The sequence below is a fragment of the Hyperolius riggenbachi genome, chromosome 1 (genome assembly GCF_040937935.1).
Source record: "Hyperolius riggenbachi isolate aHypRig1 chromosome 1, aHypRig1.pri, whole genome shotgun sequence".
NCBI lineage: Eukaryota > Metazoa > Chordata > Amphibia > Anura > Hyperoliidae > Hyperolius > Hyperolius riggenbachi.
In genome coordinates this window covers 113,264,836-113,286,622 of record NC_090646.1, presented here as the reverse complement: position 1 = coordinate 113,286,622, position 21,787 = coordinate 113,264,836, and the positions used below count along the sequence as shown (strand labels likewise).

At 47.9% G+C, this 21,787-nt stretch overlaps 1 protein-coding gene across 1 annotated transcript in view; it reads right to left on the bottom strand.

The window, feature by feature from the left end:
* Positions 1–12,932, bottom strand: part of STIM2 (stromal interaction molecule 2) — a 170,468-nt gene extending 157,536 nt beyond the window's left edge. The window contains exon 1 of the mRNA XM_068278374.1: positions 12,620–12,932. Within this exon, the coding sequence (XP_068134475.1) occupies positions 12,620–12,800 (181 nt within the window). The 5' untranslated portion in view covers positions 12,801–12,932. The remainder of the gene's footprint in view (positions 1–12,619) is intronic.
* Positions 12,933–21,787: the final 8,855 nt, after the last annotated feature.

Below are 21,787 nucleotides of genomic sequence, written 5' to 3'. Positions count from 1 at the left end.
CCATTGGTTCTATGCGAATTCGCATGAAAATTCGCATGCCCAAACCTCATGCGAATTTCCTATTAAATACATTGTATGCGATTCACATAGCGGTATGCGAATTCTGATGGCTCTGCCATGCGAATTTTTTCTGCACAGAAAAACGCAAAGGAATCCTGACAAGTGGAAACAGTCCCATTCACTTCTATTGCTATGCAAATTTGCATGCGAAAAATGCATGCGAATTCGCGATAGTGGAAATGGGCCCTAAAAGACTGGCAGCTGTAATTGCAGCAAAAGGTGGTTGTACAAAGTATTGACTCAGGGGGCTGAATAATTACACACACCCCACTTTGCAGGGTTTTTTTTATGTTTGGAATCATGTAAGATTTTCGTTCCACTTCTCACGTGTACACCACTTTCTATTGGTCTTTCACGTGTAATTCCAATAAAAGTGATTCATAATTGTGGCAGTAATATGACAAAATGTGGTAAACTTCAAGGGGGCCAAATACTTTTCCAAACCACTGTATGTACATGTATAGTCAGATTTGTATATCTGGCTTTAAAAATACAGGGACTGCTAACTGAAGCAGCACAAGTAACTAATTTTGATTGGTTTATTTCATTTTCGACGACCAAGCGCAGGTGGTGTGGGTGTGTGTGTGTGTGTGTGTGTGTGTGTGTGTGTGTGTGTGTGTGTGTGTGTGTGTATGTGATTATCTGAGAAATAGAACATTATCATATTTTCTACTTTAATTACAGTTTAAATTCATTAGGAATCAGAGCATTGTTTTTCCCAACTCCGAATCCAGGAACTTAAAATTGCTCCGACTCCACAGCCCTGTACCACATGCCTTTCTTTTCAGGTTCCCTTTAAGCTTACAAACACATAGCAAGGGGTGATGTACAGGTGGGCAGGGCTGATACCTACAAGCCTCAAACAAAAAACGACCATGCCACTACAAGTCTGTCAGCCCTGAATGTCAACCCTTCCCATGCAACCAAACTTTACAGGGAATCCGGTCATTTCAGCTCTACACCTACACACACACACACACACACACACACACACACACACACACACACACACACACACACACACACACACACACACACACACACACACACACACACACACACACACACACACACACACACACACACACACACACACACACACACACACACACACACACACTCATTAAATTCAGGTAAGCATTTGGGCTTATACATCATGTTATGGGTAGATTGGGACAATGCATTCAGTGCACTTTACCTTATCTAACATTTCAAGCGTATTATACAAGAGGACAAAGGAATATAGAATTTACAAGCTTGCCAACCTAATCTAGCAAACTGCCTGGGCTGGGGAACCCTTAAGGTGGCCACACACCATACAACTTTTTAAAAATCTGTTCAATTTAAGAATTGCACTCAAATTTTCTGACTGATTGTAACATTTCAAAAATATGACCAATGTACCACACACCTGTGTTCAATTTTTCCCCAATTATGATAAAAATGATTGGAAACTGAGAAAATTGCTAGGGTGTGTATATTAATAAATTGACAAACACACACCATACAATCTTTAGAAAGATTGAATAAAAATATCTGGCATTCCGGATTGATAAAAATCGAAGAAAGCGGGAAATCCGATCTGATTTTTCAATCAAATGGAAAAAAAGCTTCCGATTCCGATCCAATCGTTTATCGAATTGCCTTAATAAAATCAGATCATTTTTTCACCTTTAGGCAGCTCTGGAATGGTTATCTAGCTGTTGGAATTTCCCAAGCATGACTGGTGTGAATGATGCTGTAGATACATGCCTGCATTATGTAACCAGAACAAGAGAATGGTGTGATGTGCCATATGACTCAGACTTCACCTATCAGTGCTGAGATGCAGGCTAATCATTATTAGCGATAGGAAACAAAACTAGCTTTCCCATAAACCACCATGCTCTTAAAAACACTAAAAAATCTCTGATACGGAAAAAAACAACCCTTTCAGTTATACGATCCAATATATGTTCGCCACTATCAAAGTCACAGCTTGCCAGCGGTAGATCCCGACTATAGCGAGCCACACATGGCAGAGCCAGCCGTCAGGATAAAGACTATTCAATTCAAATAAACAAAAAATAATTCAGGCGAACACTGTCAGCACCCACAGAGTTAAATGTATGCGCTCAGCACTTTCCCTGTGAAACCTAATCATTTCCTTAGGTCCCTCCGCCTGCTGCTTCCTCATTCCGCTAGGAGGATGCTGACAATTACAAGCAAGAATTACACAGATGACAAAGGGGTTGCCTTACAAGAAGGAATCCTGCTCACAGAGCAAGCCGGGAGAATACCAAGCAACCGCTCTGCTATTCCCGCAGACACGGCGCAGCCAAGCCTCTCTGCACAGGCATCCTCCTATCACAGGTAGCCACATCTGTGAAAAGCAGGAGAATGCAATAAATCCTGCTATGTACACACTCTCCTATTCAGCATGTGCAGTACTTCTGCCCTGGCTTGCTCAATACCGCAATGCTGCTTATTTTCTCTTTGCAGTCTAAGTGGGAGAGGTATTCCCCTACAGATTGGCTTCTTCCATAATGCAACATAAATGCACTGCATTGTTTAATCATCACCGCTCGCAGAATAAAAAGGGACCGGGGGAGGGGGGGGGGTGGTTTAAGGCATTTTCTCTAGCTTTCCTCGAATAAATTGCATCATTCCGGGAGGTTGTGTGAGCAAATATTGACCTGTCAAATTTATCAACCAGAAGGCCTATGAGAATAGAAGCAAAGGCCTATTGAGCCCAATATCTGTTTCCGTGTGAGCAGGATATCATAAAATAACATACCACTTCAGCCTTTATGAAAAGGAGGAGGGCATTAAAATACGATATGTAGAGGAGATTCCATTACTGATGTAGGCTAGCAGCTGATTCAAGCATAGAAAGCAAGAGCATTCCTTATGTGCTACATACTGCACAGCCAGACTATGCAAGTGAAAAGTCAAGGGTGGCAACACTTGGAGCAAAGAGCACTTTCACAAATTAAAAACACTCAAAATCAACAAGCTAATCGGGAGTGAATAAGCACTGCATCGGCTATCCTTTAGTACAGCCAATGATCCAACCACAGAGGTGGGAAAACTATGACAAATGATCAGATTTAAACACACAAACTGTTACATATTAGGATACCGGCTTCATTTATATTTCTCACGATTGCCTTGTATCCATTGTCATGACCCAAACATGTCCAAGACATCGGGAATACATGCATGCTCTATACAAGGGTCAAACAACCAGACCTTTTAGGGCCCATTCACATTGGATGATCACCAGCAATCTGCAATTAGCGCTAAACACAAACACGCAGCATTTTTAGAGCGACCGCAATGCTAAAACAAGCGCTAATCGCGATCACAAGAATCGGAAAAGTGTACAGTGAAAAATACATGATTATCCCGTAAAAAAACTCGCAGGAAAAACTCCAGCGCTAATAGCTAGAGTTTTGTGACTAAGTGTGAATGGGCCCTTAAGGTGCCTATACATCAGACAATATATGGGCAGATCGACCAAGGGACAAATCTCGCTCAGATCGAATCTTATTGGAGAGACATCTGTTGCCTGCCCATACACTATAGACTGGATTCATTGTATGCTGAAATTGATCCACTATCGGCCTGGTGACACCACATCCGCTGCCTCTCGGGCTCAACGCTGTCCCCTCCAATGGTCAATGTAGCCCCCCCGGTGCCTAGCACACTATATATTACCTGTCCACGTCTGCTGCTGCCTCCAGGCTGGGTCCTTCACCCATACACGCACCCCACGTGGTTGCCAGTGTACATATGGGTGCGTGTGTGACGTCACATTTGTGTCTTAGTGTACACCGGCAACCACGTGGGGCGACGACATCAAGCACTATGTACGACCGATCGATTAATGCAACCAATTTCAGCCCGATTTTCATCCGATCGAATCGGATGGTCGATCGGCCGCCAAGTCGTCTGATGTATGGCCACCTTTAGTATCAGCTCAATAGCAGACATTTAACCATTGCTGTAAGTTTACGTGGAGATTATGTGTTTCGGGTGTACAAAGAGTCATTAGGCAGCTGCGTTTTTTCCCAACAAATGACAGTCATTATGTGTCTGCAAATCTTTCTACAAATGATCCTCTCTCCGTGGTATACCGTGCGTCTAATTAACTGCAGGGATCAAGCAATAGGATGTAATCAAACTGACAAAAATATCCCGAACTACAAAAACTTATTTCCAAAAAACTAAAGTACACCTTGGCTACTTATCTCAGTCTAACAATATACTGGCTCAACACCTCCAAAGTACACTTCTAGTAGTGCAATACTGTATACAGCATTATGAAGTGACCTGCTGGGGGGGCAGAAAATACAATACATTGAAGCCCCTGTTCACTGAAACTTTTCAATAGGCCTTTGCCCTCCTCCCCCTAAGCTTTAGGCAATAGTATGATGTAATGAAAAAGCACATCCCTTAAAGGGAACCAGAGGTGAGACGGATATGGAGGCTGCCATATTTATTTCCTTTTAAACAATACTAGTCGTCCTGCTCCTGTGTCTCTAATACTTTTAGCCATAGAGGCTGAACAAGCATGCAGCAGATCAGGTACTCGTTTTACTGGATTAGAAAATTTGCTTGTTCCAAGGTTTTGACTCGGACACTACATATGCCAGAAGATCAACAGGGCTGCTAGGCAACTGGCATTGCTTACAAGCAAGCTTTCTACTTGGGTTCCCTTTAAACACATTTATGTGGAAACAGCATTGATCACATTAGTACTGCTGCTCTCTATAGTTCTAAGATCATAGAACGACTGACTGCGGCAGACTCAGGCACTCCATCCATACGTTGCCCCTACACTGACACACTAACTACTCAATAGAGCCCTGTGGGTGAGTTTAGTAGAAGGCCAGCTATGGTATCATTCGCATCTTTCCAGTTGGAAGAGTGGTGAGGGGGATCTTGTTCACACATCCCATTCTAGAAGGCAAAATAAAACAGAGAAACCGAGAGCCCAATATAGTGTAGTATGTATTGGATCAGGGAGAATTAGTGTGGAGTAAGTATTATACTTACAAACATGGGTTACCGTTTAGGCAACCACTATATAGGCAGGTGGGGAGATTAGACCTGTCCCCACTCAGGATTAAGATGTCGCTCTCTGAAGAAGGAAAGGAGGGTTTGTCACCCTTCCAAACACCAAGGGTGGATATCTTGACAAGTAGATGTACAGAGGCGCCAAAAGGATAAAATATGCTAAAATGTTTAAAATATTCGGGTGGCGGCGGTGGACCGGCCACTCAGAAATAGACTCGATGCTGTCGCTTAAGATAGACAATTTATTCACATACTCCATGAACAGAACCGCAATGCGTTTCACGGGTATATTCCCGCTTCCTCAGGCAATAAACAGATAGGAGTACACAGTACAGTCTCAAGGTCACGAATAGCGCCTCTGTGATGAAGGCAGTGTAGCACAGGTGTATGAAACTCACAAAGGTTAGTAGGGGTCAACTGACCATCACTGAGCACAGAACTATAAAAGGTGTCTAGGGATATGTGTAACATTATACTATTACCTGTAGCCTTGAAGAAGGAGCATGCGGCATATACTTTACAGTTAGTTTAAACTTGGTTTGCTGCTGGACTGCTGACCCATACTTCCCTATGGGCCTGTTTAACCAAATCCAAGTTTGTCCCTTACATCACCAATCAGCCAATCCTGGCCTGCACGATTTGCATGGACAGCATACGTTGCCATTGAAACAGATGGCAAACACCCGCTTTGCATGGGGACATTCCAACAGTCCACTGGAGCAGGTACAGCATGTCCCCACTAATCAGAAACGGTGTTTGAATCAACCCTTTATACCGTAGTTTCATTGGACTCAGGCTTTAACTGTAAAGAGTGCTCCAGAAGTACAGATAAGTGGCACTTCAAGAAAATTTTCTTCACCAGGGAAAGGAAATGCGCAGAGGCTAAAAAGAATCACAAACTGCCATTTCATTAACTGACATTTCTATAAACTTATCAGCTGACTGTTAGCTAACTTGCAGTTCCTAATCTTGATTAATCTTTGCAAATATTAATTTCCTGGTGAACAGCAATTTGAATAGCCGACAATGTTTTGCTCAACTTCATGGAAAAAAGGTCAAAAGTGCAGAATTTGAATATGAAAATGATTCAGTGCGAGAGTGGCCTCACTGCACCTTCCTCTCAGTTTCTGAACTGGGCCCATCAGAGAGCTCAGTGACTAGAAGGCACGGGGGCCTGAACTCACTCAACCTTCAGAACAAATGCTGGTGACTGCATAACAGACTTCAGTAGAACTGACTAATCAAGACACATGTAAAGAAAACTGTTCCCCTGCACCTGTCTTGACAAAGCAGTCCTGGACTGCTGAAAAGGCACTATACAGCGAAACACTAACTTCCTTTCCAGTTTATGTGCAGCATGGAGACATGAAAGACAATATCACCTTTGCTATAAAGCAGGGCCAGACAAATCAATTTAGAAGCCAATCGTGTTGTGAGCATAAGAAAATGAATCGAAAGTATGCTAGCTGTACCTTTTATGATGCTTTGGCTACCTGCCGCCCTTGATAAATAGTACTGTAAGCATACAGTTCTGCTTATAAGTGATGAATTAAATGTTTAGGCAATATTCAAATTACAGTTTGACCATGACCACAATCTGCATAAACTAGTGCTGTCTCAACTGCAGTCCACAAGGGCCGAGGTCCTCACACAGTTTTGGCTCACCTCAAATTAATTGATGACAATCAGGAAAAGTTTGATTCATCAAGTACAATACATTTCTCATTCTATCCTAAACACTAGTATGGATATGGCCCTCGGAGACTGGGGTTGCACAGTTACAGTTGGGTAGGATAGATTATGGTTAAGATTTCGTATTAGGCTAGAAGGTATTCAAGTTAATCAAGTTATGCAATAGAAAAGATAGGTTAAGGTTAGGTATAAGACAGCAGAGAGAATAAGATTACTTACATATAGGGCAAGCAAGCAGGATGGGGCCCTGTGGAGTAGGCAGGAAGAATGAGGTTAAAGTACAGCTGAACTGAGAGGGATATGGTGGCTGCCATATTTATTTCCTTTTAAACAATATCAGGTAGTCATGCTATCCTCATTGGTTGCGGTGATGTCTGAATCACACACCTGAAGCAAGCATGTGGCTAATCCGGTCAGAAAAACCTCATCTGCATGCTTGTTCAGAGTCTATGTCTAAAGCCAGGTCTGCACGGAGCGATCCGGCGGCTCGATTAGCCGCCGGATCGACTCTGCCGCGTACCCGCTCGTCCATTGGATTCGATCCCCCCTCGTCCCCGCTTATCTTCCGCTCGATTCCCCGCTGTTGTTCGCTCGCGAGGAATCGGCCGCGGCGAGATCGGACCTGTCGGATCTTATCAAAAGAGCCGCATCAGCGGCTCGATTGAAAAGACACATCGTGTCGTGTAGACCCGGCTTAAAAGTATTAGAAACAGGATCAGCAGGACAACCATACAATCTGTACTGTTTAGAAGGAAATAAATATGTCAGCCTCTATATTCTTATCAGTTCAGGTGTACTCTAAAAAGTTATGCATCAAGTTAGCAACAACAATTAGGCTAATGTTAAGCACCATACAAGTGGAAAGTATCTGGGTAAGGATAGGCACCAGGCAGTCAGAAAGGATGGAGATAAGGAAAGGCACCAGGCAGTCAGAAAATATGGAGACAAGGATAGGCACCAGGCAGTCAGAAAGGATGGAGATAAGGAAAGGCACCAGGCAGTCAGAAAGGATGGAGATAAGGAAAGGCACCAGGCAGTCAGAAAATATGGAGACAAGGATAGGCACCAGGCAGTCAGAAAGGATGGAGATAAGGATAGGCACCAGGCAGTCAGAAAGGATGGAGATAAGGATAGGCACCAGGCAGTCAGAAAGGATGGAGATAAGGATAGGCACCAGGCAGTCAGAAAGGATGGAGATAAGGATAGGCACCAGGCAGTCAGAAAGGATGGAGATAAGGAAAGGCAACAGGCAGTCAGAAAGGATGGAGATAAGGAAAGGCACCAGGCAGTCAGAAAGGATGGAGATAAGGAAAGGCACCAGGCAGTCAGAAAGGATGGAGATAAGGAAAGGCACCAGGCAGTCAGAAAGGATGGAGATAAGGAAAGGCACCAGGCAGTCAGAAAGGATGGAGATAAGGATAGGCACCAGGCAGTCAGAAAATATGGAGAAGGATAGGCACCAGGCAGTCAGAAAATATGGAGAAGGATAGGCACCAGGCAGTCAGAAAGGATGGAGATAAGGAAAGGCACCAGGCAGTCAGAAAGAATGGAGAGAAGGAAAGGCATCAAGGATGGGGTTATGGTTAGGCATGAGGCAAACAGATACACTAGTCTACTTTAGGGGACCCAGCAGGAAACATCATAGGGAACAATTCTGCGATCACAGCACCCTCTACAGTATAATCTTTGTGGTTGGCCGAAGAGTGTGGGCGTAATGTACTACAACCTATCTGAATCCTAGAAGTTTGAGAGTGCCATATGACCAACCACATTAGCACAATTTCCCTTTGAGGTATCCTGCTGGGTCCCCTAAAGTAGACCAAGGCCCAGGCAGAAATGATGGGGATAGGGGTGGGTATCAGGCAAGCACAAAGGATGGAGATAAGGTTAGGCACCAGGCAGGCAAAAAGGATAAAGATGAGGTTAGGCAATGGGCACAAAGATTGGGGTTTAGGTTAGGCACAGGGAAGTTTGTGTTTATGGTTCAGCACTAGGAAGGTAAGGATGAGGTTTGGGTTAGTTCATGGTTCAGCACTAGGCAGGTAAGAGTGAGATTTGATTTAGTTTATAGTTCAGCACTAGGCAGTTAAGGATGAGGTTTAGGTTAGTTTATGGTACAGAACTAGCAAGGATGATGTTGGGTTAGTTTGTGCTTTAGCACCAAGCAGGTAAGGATGAGGTTTGGGTTGTTTAGGGTTCAGCACTAGGCAGGTAAAGATGGGGTTGGGTTAGTTTATGTCTCAGCACCAGGCAGGTAATGATGAGGCTTGGGTTAGTTTATGGTTCAGCACCAGGCAGGTAAAGATGGGGTTGGGTTAGTTTATGTCTCAGCACCAGGCAGGTAAGGATGAGGTTTATAGTTCAGCACCAGGCAGGTAAGGAAAAGGTTTGGGTTATTTTATGGTTCAGTACTAGGCAGGTAAGGAGGAAGTTTGGGTTATTTTATGGTTCAGTACCAGGCAGGTAAGGATGAGGTTTGGGTTATTTTATGGTTCAGCACCAGGCAGGTAAGGATGAGGTTTGGGTTATTTTATGGTTCAGCACCAGGCAGGTAAGGATGAGGTTTGCTTTAGTTCATGGTTCAGCACCAGGCAGGCAAGGATGAGGTTTGGGTTAGTTTAGGGTCAGCACCAGGCAGGGGAGGATGAGGTTTGGGTTAGTTTATGACTCAGCACCAGACGGGGAAGGGTGAGGTTTGTGTTAGTTTAGGGTGCAGCACCAGGCCAGTAAGGATGAGGTTTGGGTTAGTTTATGGTTCAGCACCAGGCCAGTAAGGATGAGGTTTGGGTTAGTTTATGGTTCAGCACCAGGCATGTAAGGTGAGGTTGGTTAGAGGAGATCTAAGCATCAGGCAGGTGAGGATGAGGTTTGGGTTAGTTTATGGCTCAGTACAAGACAGGTAAGGAAGAGGTTTGGGTTAGTTTATGGCTCAGCACCAGGCAGGCGAGGATGAGGTTTGGGTTAGTTTAGGGTTCAGCACCAGGCAGGTGAGGTTTATGTTTTAGCACCAGGCAGGCAAGGGGATGAGGTTTGGGTTAGTTTATGGCTCAGCACCAGGCAGGTAAGGTGGAGGTTTGAGTTAGTTTATGGCTCAGCACCAGACAGGCGAGGATGAGGTTTGGGTTAGTTTAGGGTTAAGCACCAGCCATGTAAGGATGAGGTCTTTGGTAGTTAATGGTTCAGCACCAGGCAGGTAAGGATGAGGTTGGGTAGAGGAGATCTCAGCACCAGGCAGGTAAGGATGAGGTTGGGTAGAGGAGATCTCAGCACCAGGCAGGTAAGGATGAGGTTGGGTAGAGGAGATCTCAGCACCAGGCAGGTAAGGATGAGGTTGGGTAGAGGAGATCTCAGCACCAGGCAGGTAAGGATGAGGTTGGGTAGAAGAGATCTCAGCACCAGGCAGGTAAGGATGAGGTTGGGTAGAGGAGATCTCAGCAGCAGGCAGGTAAGGATGAGGTTGGGTAGAAGAGATCTCAGCAGCAGGGAGATAAGGATGAGGTTGGGTAGAAGAGATCTCAGCAGCAGGCAGGTAAGGATAAGGTTGGGTAGAAGAGATCTCAGCAGCAGGCAGGTAAGGATGAGGTTGGGTAGAAGAGATCTCAGCAGCAGGCAGGTAAGGATGAGGTTGGGTAGAAGAGATCTCAGCAGCAGGCAGGTAAGGATGAGGTTGGGTAGAAGAGATCTCAGCAGCAGGCAGGTAAGGATGAGGTTGGGTAGAAGAGATCTCAGCAGCAGGCAGGTAAGGATGAGGTTGGGTAGAAGAGATCTCAGCAGCAGGCAGGTAAGGATGAGGTTGGGTAGAAGAGATCTCAGCAGCAGGCAGGTAAGGATGAGGTTGGGTAGAAGAGATCTCAGCAGCAGGCAGGTAAGGATGAGGTTGGGTAGAAGAGATCTCAGCAGCAGGCAGGTAAGGATGAGGTTGGGTAGAAGAGATCTCAGCAGCAGGCAGGTAAGGATGAGGTTGGGTAGAAGAGATCTCAGCAGCAGGCAGGTAAGGATGAGGTTGGGTAGAAGAGATCTCAGCAGCAGGCAGGTAAGGATGAGGTTGGGTAGAAGAGATCTCAGCAGCAGGCAGGTAAGGATGAGGTTGGGTAGAAGAGATCTCAGCAGCAGGCAGGTAAGGATGAGGTTGGGTAGAAGAGATCTCAGCAGCAGGCAGGTAAGGATGAGGTTGGGTAGAAGAGATCTCAGCAGCAGGCAGGTAAGGATGAGGTTGGGTAGAAGAGATCTCAGCAGCAGGCAGGTAAGGATGAGGTTGGGTAGAAGAGATCTCAGCAGCAGGCAGGTAAGGATGAGGTTGGGTAGAAGAGATCTCAGCAGCAGGCAGGTAAGGATGAGGTTGGGTAGAAGAGATCTCAGCAGCAGGCAGGTAAGGATGAGGTTGGGTAGAAGAGATCTCAGCAGCAGGCAGGTAAGGATGAGGTTGGGTAGAAGAGATCTCAGCAGCAGGCAGGTAAGGATGAGGTTGGGTAGAAGAGATCTCAGCAGCAGGCAGGTAAGGATGAGGTTGGGTAGAGGAGATCTCAGCAGCAGGCAGGTAAGGATGAGGTTGGGTAGAGGAGATCTCAGCACCAGGCAGGTAAGGATGAGGTTGGGTAGAGGAGATCTCAGCACCAGGCAGGTAAGGATGAGGTTGGGTAGAGGAGATCTCAGCAGCAGGCAGGTAAGGATGAGGTTGGGTAGAAGAGATCTCAGCAGCAGGCAGGTAAGGATGAGGTTGGGTAGAAGAGATCTCAGCAGCAGGCAGGTAAGGATGAGATTGGGTAGAAGAGATCTCAGCAGCAGGCAGGTAAGGATGAGGTTGGGTAGAAGAGATCTCAGCAGCAGGCAGGTAAGGATGAGGTTGGGTAGAAGAGATCTCAGCAGCAGGCAGGTAAGGATGAGGTTGGGTAGAAGAGATCTCAGCAGCAGGCAGGTAAGGATGAGGTTGGGTAGAAGAGATCTCAGCAGCAGGCAGGTAAGGATGAGGTTTGGGTTAGTTTAGGGCTCAGCACCGGGCAGGTAAGGATGAAGTTCAGGGCTCAGCACCAGGCAGGTAAGGATGAGGTTCAGGGCTCAGCACCAGGCAGGTAAGGATGAGGTTCAGGGCTCAGCACCAGGCAGGTAAGGATGAGGTTTAAGTAGTTTAGGGCTCAGCACCAGGCAGGTAAGGATGAGGTTTGGGTTAGTTTAGGGCTCAGCACCGGGCAGGTAAGGATGAAGTTCAGGGCTCAGCACCAGGCAGGTAAGGATGAGGTTCAGGGCTCAGCACCAGGCAGGTAAGGATGAGGTTTAAGTAGTTTAGGGCTCAGCACCAGGCAGGTAAGGATGAGGTTTGGGTTAGTTTAGGGCTCAGCACCGGGCAGGTAAGGGGATGAGGTTGGTTACAGGAGATCTCAGCACCAGGCAGGTAAGGATGAGGTTGGGTAGAAGAGATCTCAGCACCAGGCAGGTAAGGATGAGGTTGGGTAGAAGAGATCTCAGCACCAGGCAGGTAAGGATGAGGTTTGGGTTAGTTTAGGGCTCAGCACCGGGCAGGTAAGGGGATGAGGTTGGTTACAGCCTGAGATCTCAGCACCAGGCAGGTAAGGATGAGGTTTGGGTAGTTTATTGCTCAGCACCAGGCAGATGAGGATGAGGTTGGTTAGAGGAGATCTCAGCACTCAGGTGGGACATGTGGCTGCCGCTGGGGGTCAGCGCTCCTCTGCACACCTGTCAGCACATGTATGGCCAGGCGCTCCGCCAGTTGTCACCCGATCCGGCCAGTGACGGGCGCTGGGTGTCACCGCGGCCAGGGCAGCACTGAGGAGACACAAGTGGCACCTACCTGCCAGCAGATCCGGGGGACTCCGCCTGCTCCGGGGCGCCTCCGCCTGGCACACCGTACACGCCGAGGCCGGGACAGCGAGCAGCAGCGCCAGCAGCACACCGAGTCCGGCCAACCACTGCAGCCTGCCCACCGCATCCCAGCCGCCCATGTCTGTCCGTGTGGCCGCCGCTCGGCTCATCACATCTCGGGACTCCGGAGGGGGAGGGGGGGTCCTCCTGCCGCTCTCACACAGCGCGCGCTCCCACACACCGGCCGCCGCCGCGCGCACAGCCGGCTTCCCTCCCGTGCATGCGCACACGCGACCCACGTCAGCAGCAGGATGGCCCCACTGCAGCAAGAAGGCGAGGTCAGGGCGGAGCCAGCTGCCGTCTGTGCGAATGGTCGGGGCGGGGCCCAGGCGGATCAGCGGGCAGTGGGCGGAGCTAGGTAAGGGCACAGGTTTGTGGTGGGCGGAGACCCGAGAAAGCCTTGACATATGGTGAGAGTGGTGGTGGGGGCGGTAGGCGGTGCTGGGATGGGAGGAAGTGGGCGTAGGACTCGTTGAGTAATATGTGGAGGTGTGTGACGTCATGGAGGGTATAGTTCTATCTATCCGCTGGAGTTACGCGTGGGCTTAGCTGGATGTTTTGTGGCAACGCTTTTGTAGTAGTTTTTATTTTATCTATAGTTAGACCACTAGATTGTCAGCGTATGGCCATTTAGTGTTCCGTGAATGTCCAGGCAGAGGCTGCCTTCACTCTAGATCAGGCATGGTCAAACTTGGCCCTCCAGCTGTTAAGTCCTACAAATCCCACAATGCATTGCAGGAGTCTTACAGCCACAGTCATGACTCAAAGGCAAATGCATTGTGGGACTTGTTCCTTAACAGCTTGAGGGTCAAGTGTGCCCATGCCTGCTCTAGATTGACTGGCGTTATCCCACTCCTAATGATGCTTTAGCAACTTTTCTTAGGGCTGGTTCACATGGACGCTTGGCGGCGAACGCGTCTTCCTGTGACGTCTCATTCGGGGGCGGCGGTACAGCGATCGTCGGCTTTCCGTTTGTCATCCCCGCAAGGGGACATGAAGACACGGTGGCTAAGCGACCCCAAAAGCTCATGTGGCTTCTAGGGCCGGCTAAAACAACGCATTAAATCGTGACCGGAACGCCGTGTTCGTGCAATGGCCGGTAACCGCACGATGCTAAACGCTCCCATTCACTTGCATGGGAGCGTTTAGCCGACGAGTCCCGAACGCTTGCTGGTAAACGCTGCCAAGCATCTGTGTGAACCAGCCCTTACTCAGAATGTTACCTCCACTCTTACCCTGAAAACTTCAACGGAACTTAGCGCCTCGATAAATGAGGAAGAGATTTATACAGATGCTTAAAAATGCCAAAGCTCCTGGCCCTGATGGATATAGTGCCATTTATAGTGGCTGGAAGGTGTAATGGTTAAGGGCTCTGCCTCTGACACAGGAGACCTGGGTTTGAATCTTGGCTCTGCCTGTTCAGTAAGCCAGCACCTATTCAGAAGGAGACCTTGGGCAAGACTCCCTAATACTGCTACTGCCTATAGAGCACGTCCTAGTGGCTGCAGCTCTGGCGCTTTGAGTCCGCCAGGAGAAAAGCGAGATATAAATGTTATGTGTTTGTTTGATTTATTATTAAATTAAAAATGTGCTCCCAAATTAGTTCCTTCCCTTATGGTGCCCATAAATGGTACAATTTTTTCGATTAGATAATTTTGATTATTCTGTTAGATCGATTATATAAAGATTTTTCCAACATGTCCGATCAGATTTTTATCGAAAAAACAGGATAATCGACTTTCTTTTATTTATCCAAAAAAAGATTCTTGTAGCCTCCCTGGCGGTATGGACGAGCTGAGTTCGTCCAGCAAAAACTTGCAAAAAACGTTAAAGAGGAACTGTAACGAAAAAACGGCCCCTGGGGGGTACTCACCTCGGGTGGGGGAAGCCTCAGGATCCTAATGAGGCTTCCCACGCCGTCCTGCGTCCCTCGGGGGTCTCGCTGTAGCCCTCCGTACAGCGGTGACGTAATATTTACCTTTGCAGGCTCCTGCGCAGGCGCTCTGGCTGCTTTCGCTCCGAAGGAGGCGGAAATACCCGATCGCCGTCGGGTCCGCTCTACTGCGCAGGCGCAAGTCTCCGGCGCCTGCGCAGTAGAGCGGACCCGACTGAGATCGTGTATTTCCGCCTCCTTCGGAGCGAAAGCAGCCACAGCGCCCCCGCTGGAGCCTGCAAAGGTAAATATTGAATTGAACAGTCGGCACAGTCGCCGGCTGTTCGGAGGGCTGCAGCGAGACCTCCGTGGGACAGAGGACGGCGTGGGAAGCCTCATTAGGATCCTGAGGCTTCCCCCACCCGAGGTGAGTACCCCCCAGGGGATCTTTTTGTTGTTACAGAGTCTCTTTAATGACGAGCTGAGCTCGTCCATGCCGACAGGGAGATTTCCTGTTTCTCTGCCCCACCGGCTGCATTTTTTTCTTATCAGAGGGATTCCCCAGGATGGCTGGATGCCTGACTGCACGCTGTGGGTAGCGATCTGTGCTACCCACAGCGTGCAGAACAAGCATCCAGCCACCCTAGGGAATCCCTGGGCAGCCAGCGGGGCAGAGAATGTGCGGGGGATCCCCCTTGTATGTGGAGGCTGTGCTGGCGGGGGATTCCCCTCTGTGCGGGCAGGGGGAACCCCTTTATATGGTGGCTGTTGCGGGCAGGGGATCCCCCTCTGTGCGGGCGGGGGGATCCCCCTTCTATTGTGGCTTTTGCGGGCGAGGGGATCGTCGCCAAGCCTCGTAATGTAACTGTACAGAGACCGGGACTTCGGAGATGGAGGAGGAAGTGCTGCTGCCGTCGCTGGAGAAAGCCCTCGGTGAGTAAATCTATTTACTCAATGGGCTTAGAGAGGGGGGGGGGGAGGAGATCGGGAGGGGGGACATCGGGAGGGAGGGGGAGGAGGGGGATAGGCCGCCCGCAACAGCCACAATAGAAGGGGAACCCCCCCACCCGCACAGAGGGGGATCCCCCGCCCGCAAAAGCCACAATAGAAGGGGGATCCCCCCGCCCGCACAGAGGGGGATCCCCTGCCCGCAACAGCCACCATATAAAGGGGTTCCCCCCGCCCGCACAGAGGGGGATCCCCCGCCAGCACAGCCTCCACATACAAGGGGGATCCCCCGCACATTCTCTGCCCCGCTGGCTGCCCAGGGATTCCCTAGGGTGGCTGGATGCTTGTTCTGCACGCTGTGGGTAGCACAGATCGCTACCCACAGCGTGCTGGGGGGGGGAGGATCGGGAGGGGGACATCTGGCTACCTATAAATCTGGCTAAACACCTGGCTCACTATATACCTGGCTAAACATCTGGCTCACTATATACCTGGCTAAACATCTGGCTCGCTATATACCTGGCTAAACATCTGGCTCGCTATATACCTGGCTAAACACCTGGCTCACTAGATACCTGGCTAAACATCTGGCTCGCTATATACCTGGCTAAACACCTGGCTCACTATATACCTGGCTAACTATACTTGGCTAACTAGACCTGGCTGCACATCTGGCTAACTATACCTGGCTGCACATCTTCTACCTATACATCTGGGTCTTATACTCACCATTGGCATGCTGATCCCTCGTCGCGTACCTCTGATAGTTTCCCCAGTGTCTTCTTCCATGTCCCTTGGCGGATTTTGCTTCTTCCTCAGCGATCACATGTCCCCCGTTGATCGGCGTTGATGACACCAGGGTCACACAGCGTCATCAACATCTTGCAGAAAACACTTTTTTTTTTTAAATTGAATTCAATACAATAATCTGTATTAAATTTAATATTAAAAAAAATTGGTTGCAAAAAAAAATGGTTGCAAATTATTGGAAATTAATTGAAACACTTTTTGCACGGAAATCCTGGGGAAACTGAACGCCAGGGTGGTTAAACTGTCATTCGATTCGATCGTTTTGGTCAAATAAACGGGAAAATTTAATGTTTTCATTGAACCACGTATGGGCACCTTTAGGAAGTTTTATAATTCCATTATGGTTGGTAAAACTCCACCCAAGAATTCCTAGACGCTGCAATTGCAGTTATCCCTTAGGCTACTTTCACACTGGGACGTTGCTTTTTGATGCGGCGTTAAAGTCGCAACGCAGACTAACAACGCAACGTCCCAAAAATGTCAAAACGCAACTCTATGCCCTGTTATCGTCGCATACAGTAGGCATACAGGCAATGAAAAGTATGCTTCCAGGTCATTACTGAGCATGTGCAAACAGTCCACCGCAGTTAATAACGTGTATAACGCACTGCATGCAGCAGTTTCTAATAATGCTACACATTACCAGGGATGCTCAAATCCGAATTCGGGTGAAACCCGGGTAGTTCTATCCGGATTTCTCCCAGTAAACCTGGGCGGGGTCAAGCTTACCTGTCTGACGTCTTCTTCGGTCCTTCCCTCGGCGCCTCCCCTGATGCGTTCCACGCGGCGGTCATGTGACTACAAACACGTCCTCCTTCCGGGTTGAAGGAGGAAGTGTTTGTAGTCACGTGATGCGCGTGGAACGCATCGTGGGAGGTGCCGAGGGACGGAGAATGTGGAAAAGCTATTTAATAAGTTAAGTAAATTGGGTATAGAGGAGTGTGGACTCGTAATGGTTAGTAGGACATCGTTCGCGAAGTGACTAGTCTGATACATTTTCGGACCTATGGGAACTCCCAGATTTTTAAGGTCGTATTTTATGGCGTTAGCAAGGGGTTCCATAACCAAGGCAAAGATGGCCAGTGACAAGAGACAGCCTTGTTGCGTTCCTCCTTGGATCGGAAACAGCAGCCTATCAGTAGTACGTGGGTAAGAATAAAGGGCTGCACGTTGCGTTTGTGTGTAACGTGCAGGGATGCTCAAATCCGAATTCGGGTGAAACCCGGATAGTTCTATCCGGATTTCTCCCAGTAAACCTGTGCGGGCTGGGCGGGGTCAAGCTTACCTGTCTGACGTCTTCTTCGGTCCGTCCCTCGGCACCTCCCACGATGCGTTCCACGCGCATCACGTGACTACAAACACTTCCTCCTTCAACCCGGAAGGAGGACGTGTTTGTAGTCACATGACCGCCGCGTGGAACGCATCAGGGGAGGCGCCGAGGGAAGGACCGAAGAAGACGTCAGACAGGTAAGCTTGACCCCGCCCAGCCCGCACAGGTTTACTGGGAGAAATCCGGATAGAACTATCCGGGTTTCACCCGAATTCGGATTTGAGCATCCCTGCACGTTACACACAAACGCAACGTGTGCACTGTGAATGTTGCACAGACTTAGTATTGCTGTTCGTTAGTCCAAGTTAAAACTTTTTCTAACGTGCGATTTTAACATCGCACTGTGAAAGAGACCTAAAGGTGGCCACATACCATACATTTTTAAATATCTTTCCAATTCAAGAACTGCAACACATTTTTCTAACTGTAACATTTCAAAAATCTGACCAAAGTACCACACACACGTGTTCAATTTTTCCCCAAAAAATTATTGTATATTATTGTATATGAAAATGAAAAAAAAATATTGAAAACTTTTGAGGAAATTGCTTGGGTGTATATATGAATACATTGACAATCCACCACACACCATTCAATTTTCATAAAAGTTGATCAGAAAATCCACTATACAACTTTTATCGCATACAAACGGGAAATCTGTTTGGATTTCTTGCTATATTAAAAAAAAAAAAAAAAAAAGATTTCGATTTTGCGGTAAATCTGATCGTTTTTATCGAATTGCTGTAAAATCGGATTATTTCATTGTATAGTGTGTGGCTACCTTTAGCCTAATGGAGATCACCTCTCCCCTAAAAACTACCAACCAATCTCTCTGCTTTATGCAGTTTAAAAAATATTCACATCCATCTTGGCCTAACGTGTTAATCGGATCTTGCCTTTTCTCATTCATCCAGATCAAGTTGGGTTTGTGCCTTATAGGCAACAATGTCCGGAAGATAGTTTGCATCCAATTTTACGTTAAAAAGAACAACATTCCCCCAGCCATTTTATCGCTAGATATGGAGAAGGCATCCAATCTTATTAAATGGCCATATCTTAATGCCACTTTAAGAAAAATTGACTTCACCAGCAGATTTCTCAAAACCATTGCAGCCCTTTATTCTTACCCACGTACTACTGATAGGCTGCTGTTTCTGATCCAAGGAGGAACGCAACAAGGCTGTCTCTTGTCACTGGCCATCTTTGCCTTGGTTATGGAACCCCTTGCTAACGCCATAAAATCCGACCTTAAAAATCTAGGAGTTCCCATAGGTCCGAAAATGTATCAGACTAGTCACTTCGCGAACGATGTCCTACTAACCATTACGAGTCCACACTCCTCTATACCCAATTTACTTAACTTATTAAATAGCTTTTCCACATTCTCTGAGTTTCGTCTAAACCTGGACAAATCTGAGTTAATGCTCACTAACATGTCCCCTCAGTCAGGGAAAGACTTAGCAGCGTCCCTAAAAGTAGCATTCTGTCTATTAGTCTTTCTTAACATTCTATTTAATTGCCACAGCTTAGAAGAACTTCAAGAAACATTACACATGCCATGTTTAGGTGATTTTCCCCACTAGCTCCTACGCATCTTCAAACAGGAACCCAAGAGGTTAAACAGCCGAAGGTATTCAGGGGAAGCCTGTTTTGTTCCGATAGCTTTGCTGCTGCCTGAAGGGTTTAAACGCTTGTCCTTCCATGAGAAGGCAGCGGGCCCTTTCAGATTTCATCATCCAAACTGGCAGGAGACAGGGGCTGTTTCTATTGGTTTCCTTTTCCTGTCAGTCACAGCTCTCACTGCTTCTGCTTGTGAGTGACAGCTCCCAGCACAGTCTCCTCGCACCGACTCCGCACTCTTTTCACCACTTCAAAGGAGACGGTATTGTTTTGTGGCTTTACCGTATGTTGTAGGCTTTATGAATTGTCGTACACTGACATTTGTTGTGGTATTTACCGCACAAGTCAGTAACTTACCTCATTGCTCGGTAGTTTCAGCTTTTCATGCGGCAACAGCTTTTATGAATTGACATTTTCCTAAGTGCTCGGTAAAGTTAGATGTTTTCTGCATTACCAAATGCAGTAATGCTTTATGAATTGACCCCTAAAAGTGATTTTGCAACTCAAACACTTGCGTACCAGCAGCCTCTGGCCCCTTAACACCAGAGACTGCTGGTACCAAAAACCGGGGCTTAGGGCTGGGGCACACCAAGCGGGTTTTCAGGTGTTTTTACGCTAGGGTAATGTATTTTAATGGGGTGGGTCACACCAGAGCGGGAGGCGTTTTGCAGAAACGCATACTCCCGGGTTGAGGCATTTTTGGATTGCAGAGGCGTTTCTGCCTCAATGTTAAGTATAGGAAAAAACGCAAACCGCTCTGAAAAACGGCAGATCAGAGCGGTTTGCCAGGCGGTTTTGTTACAGAAGCTGTTCAGTAACAGCTTTACTGTAACAATATATGAAATATGCTACACTGAAATCCGCAGCAGCAATACGCAAAACGCCTCATAAAAATAAAAAAAAGGGTTTAAAAATCTGCTAGCATTTTGCGGATCTGCTAGCGGGTTTTGGTGTGCCCCGGGCCTTACTGATGAATTGCTGAACGGACTCGCTGGCCATGCCGTTTGCCCATTGCTGCCGGCCCCTCACTCTGCCATTGCTATGACGGCAGAGCTCTGTGAGCTGGTCAGAAGCCGATTTCATTTACTCCTGACCCTGCCATTAATGTGAGCCAATGGCATAGGCTCACAGTGATCACCGGGTCAGGAACCAATGAAATCGGCTCCTGACCAGCTCACTGAGCTCTGCCGTCATAGCGACAGCAGAGTGAGAGGGGCCTGCGAGGAGGGAGAGATCGGCAGGAGCGGTGGTAGCGGAGGGTCCATGCGGTGCGGTAACTGAAATCTATGCCCTGGCACGAATACACAGCCACAAACAGGGCATAGATATCAATTACCAAGAAGAACAAAGAAGAAGAAAAAATGACCTACCAGGAGAAAACTTAAAGAGACTCTGTAACAACAAAAACCTCCCCTGGGGGGTACTCACCTCGGGTGGGGGAAGCCTCCGGATCCTAATGAGGCTTCCCACGCCGTCCTCTGTCCCACGAGGGTCTCGCCGCAGCCCTCCGAACAGCCGGCGACTGTGCCGACTGTCATTTCAATATTTACCTTTGCTGGCTCCAGCGGGGGCGCTGTGGCGACTTTTTGCACGGAAATAGACGGAAATACCCGATCTCCGTCGGGTCCGCTCTACTGCGCAGGCGCCGGAAACTTGCGCCTGCGCAGTAGAGCAGACCCGACGGCGATCGGGTATTTCCGCCTACTTCGGCGCCGAGAGGCATCAGAGCGCCTGCGCAGGAGCCAGGAAGGTAAATAATGACGTCACCGCTGCCCGGACTGCACGGAGGGCTACAGCGAGACCCCCGAGGGACGCAGGACGGCGTGGGAAGCCTCATTAGGATCCTGAGGCTTCCCCCACCCGAGGTGAGTACCCCCCAGGGGCCGTTTTGGCGTTACAGTTCCTCTTTAAGGGAAAAGGTGAATTAGATCATTATAACACAATACACAGATCTTTTTGATGCAGCATGGCTGTCTTTCAAGTTGTGTGCGTTATCATCAAAATAGCGTGCAGCAGTGGGTTCTGCACTGCACGGAGCACCACTGCTGCATGTACCAGCGTGTATAGTGTGAAAGGAGCCTTTGAGTATGTACAAGTGTCCCCTGTCATTGGTAGCCTTTCCTTCAGCAATTGTCCACATTTGAAAATCCTTGGCTATCATTATTGTAGTTTATCAAGTGCGGCACCTTATCCGCCACCTCTATGGAATAGAAAATACTACTCTCCTAGGAGCTGAGCAGTGTTTCTGTATGTAAACTACTTAAGGACCGCCGTAGTTGAAATCAACGCCCTGTTTTGATGGTTATCTGGCTGCCAGGGCATAGATTTCAACTCACCGCCACTACACGCATCCGCCGTTTTCGTCGCTCCTGCTGATCTCACCACTGAATCCCCGCCGTCTGCCTCAGCAGCTCACTCGCTCTGCCTGTCTCTATGACGGAAGAGCCCTGTGAGCCGGTCAGGAGCCGATTTCATTGGCTTCTAGCCTTGTCTTTTAATGTAAGCTGCTCCCTGTG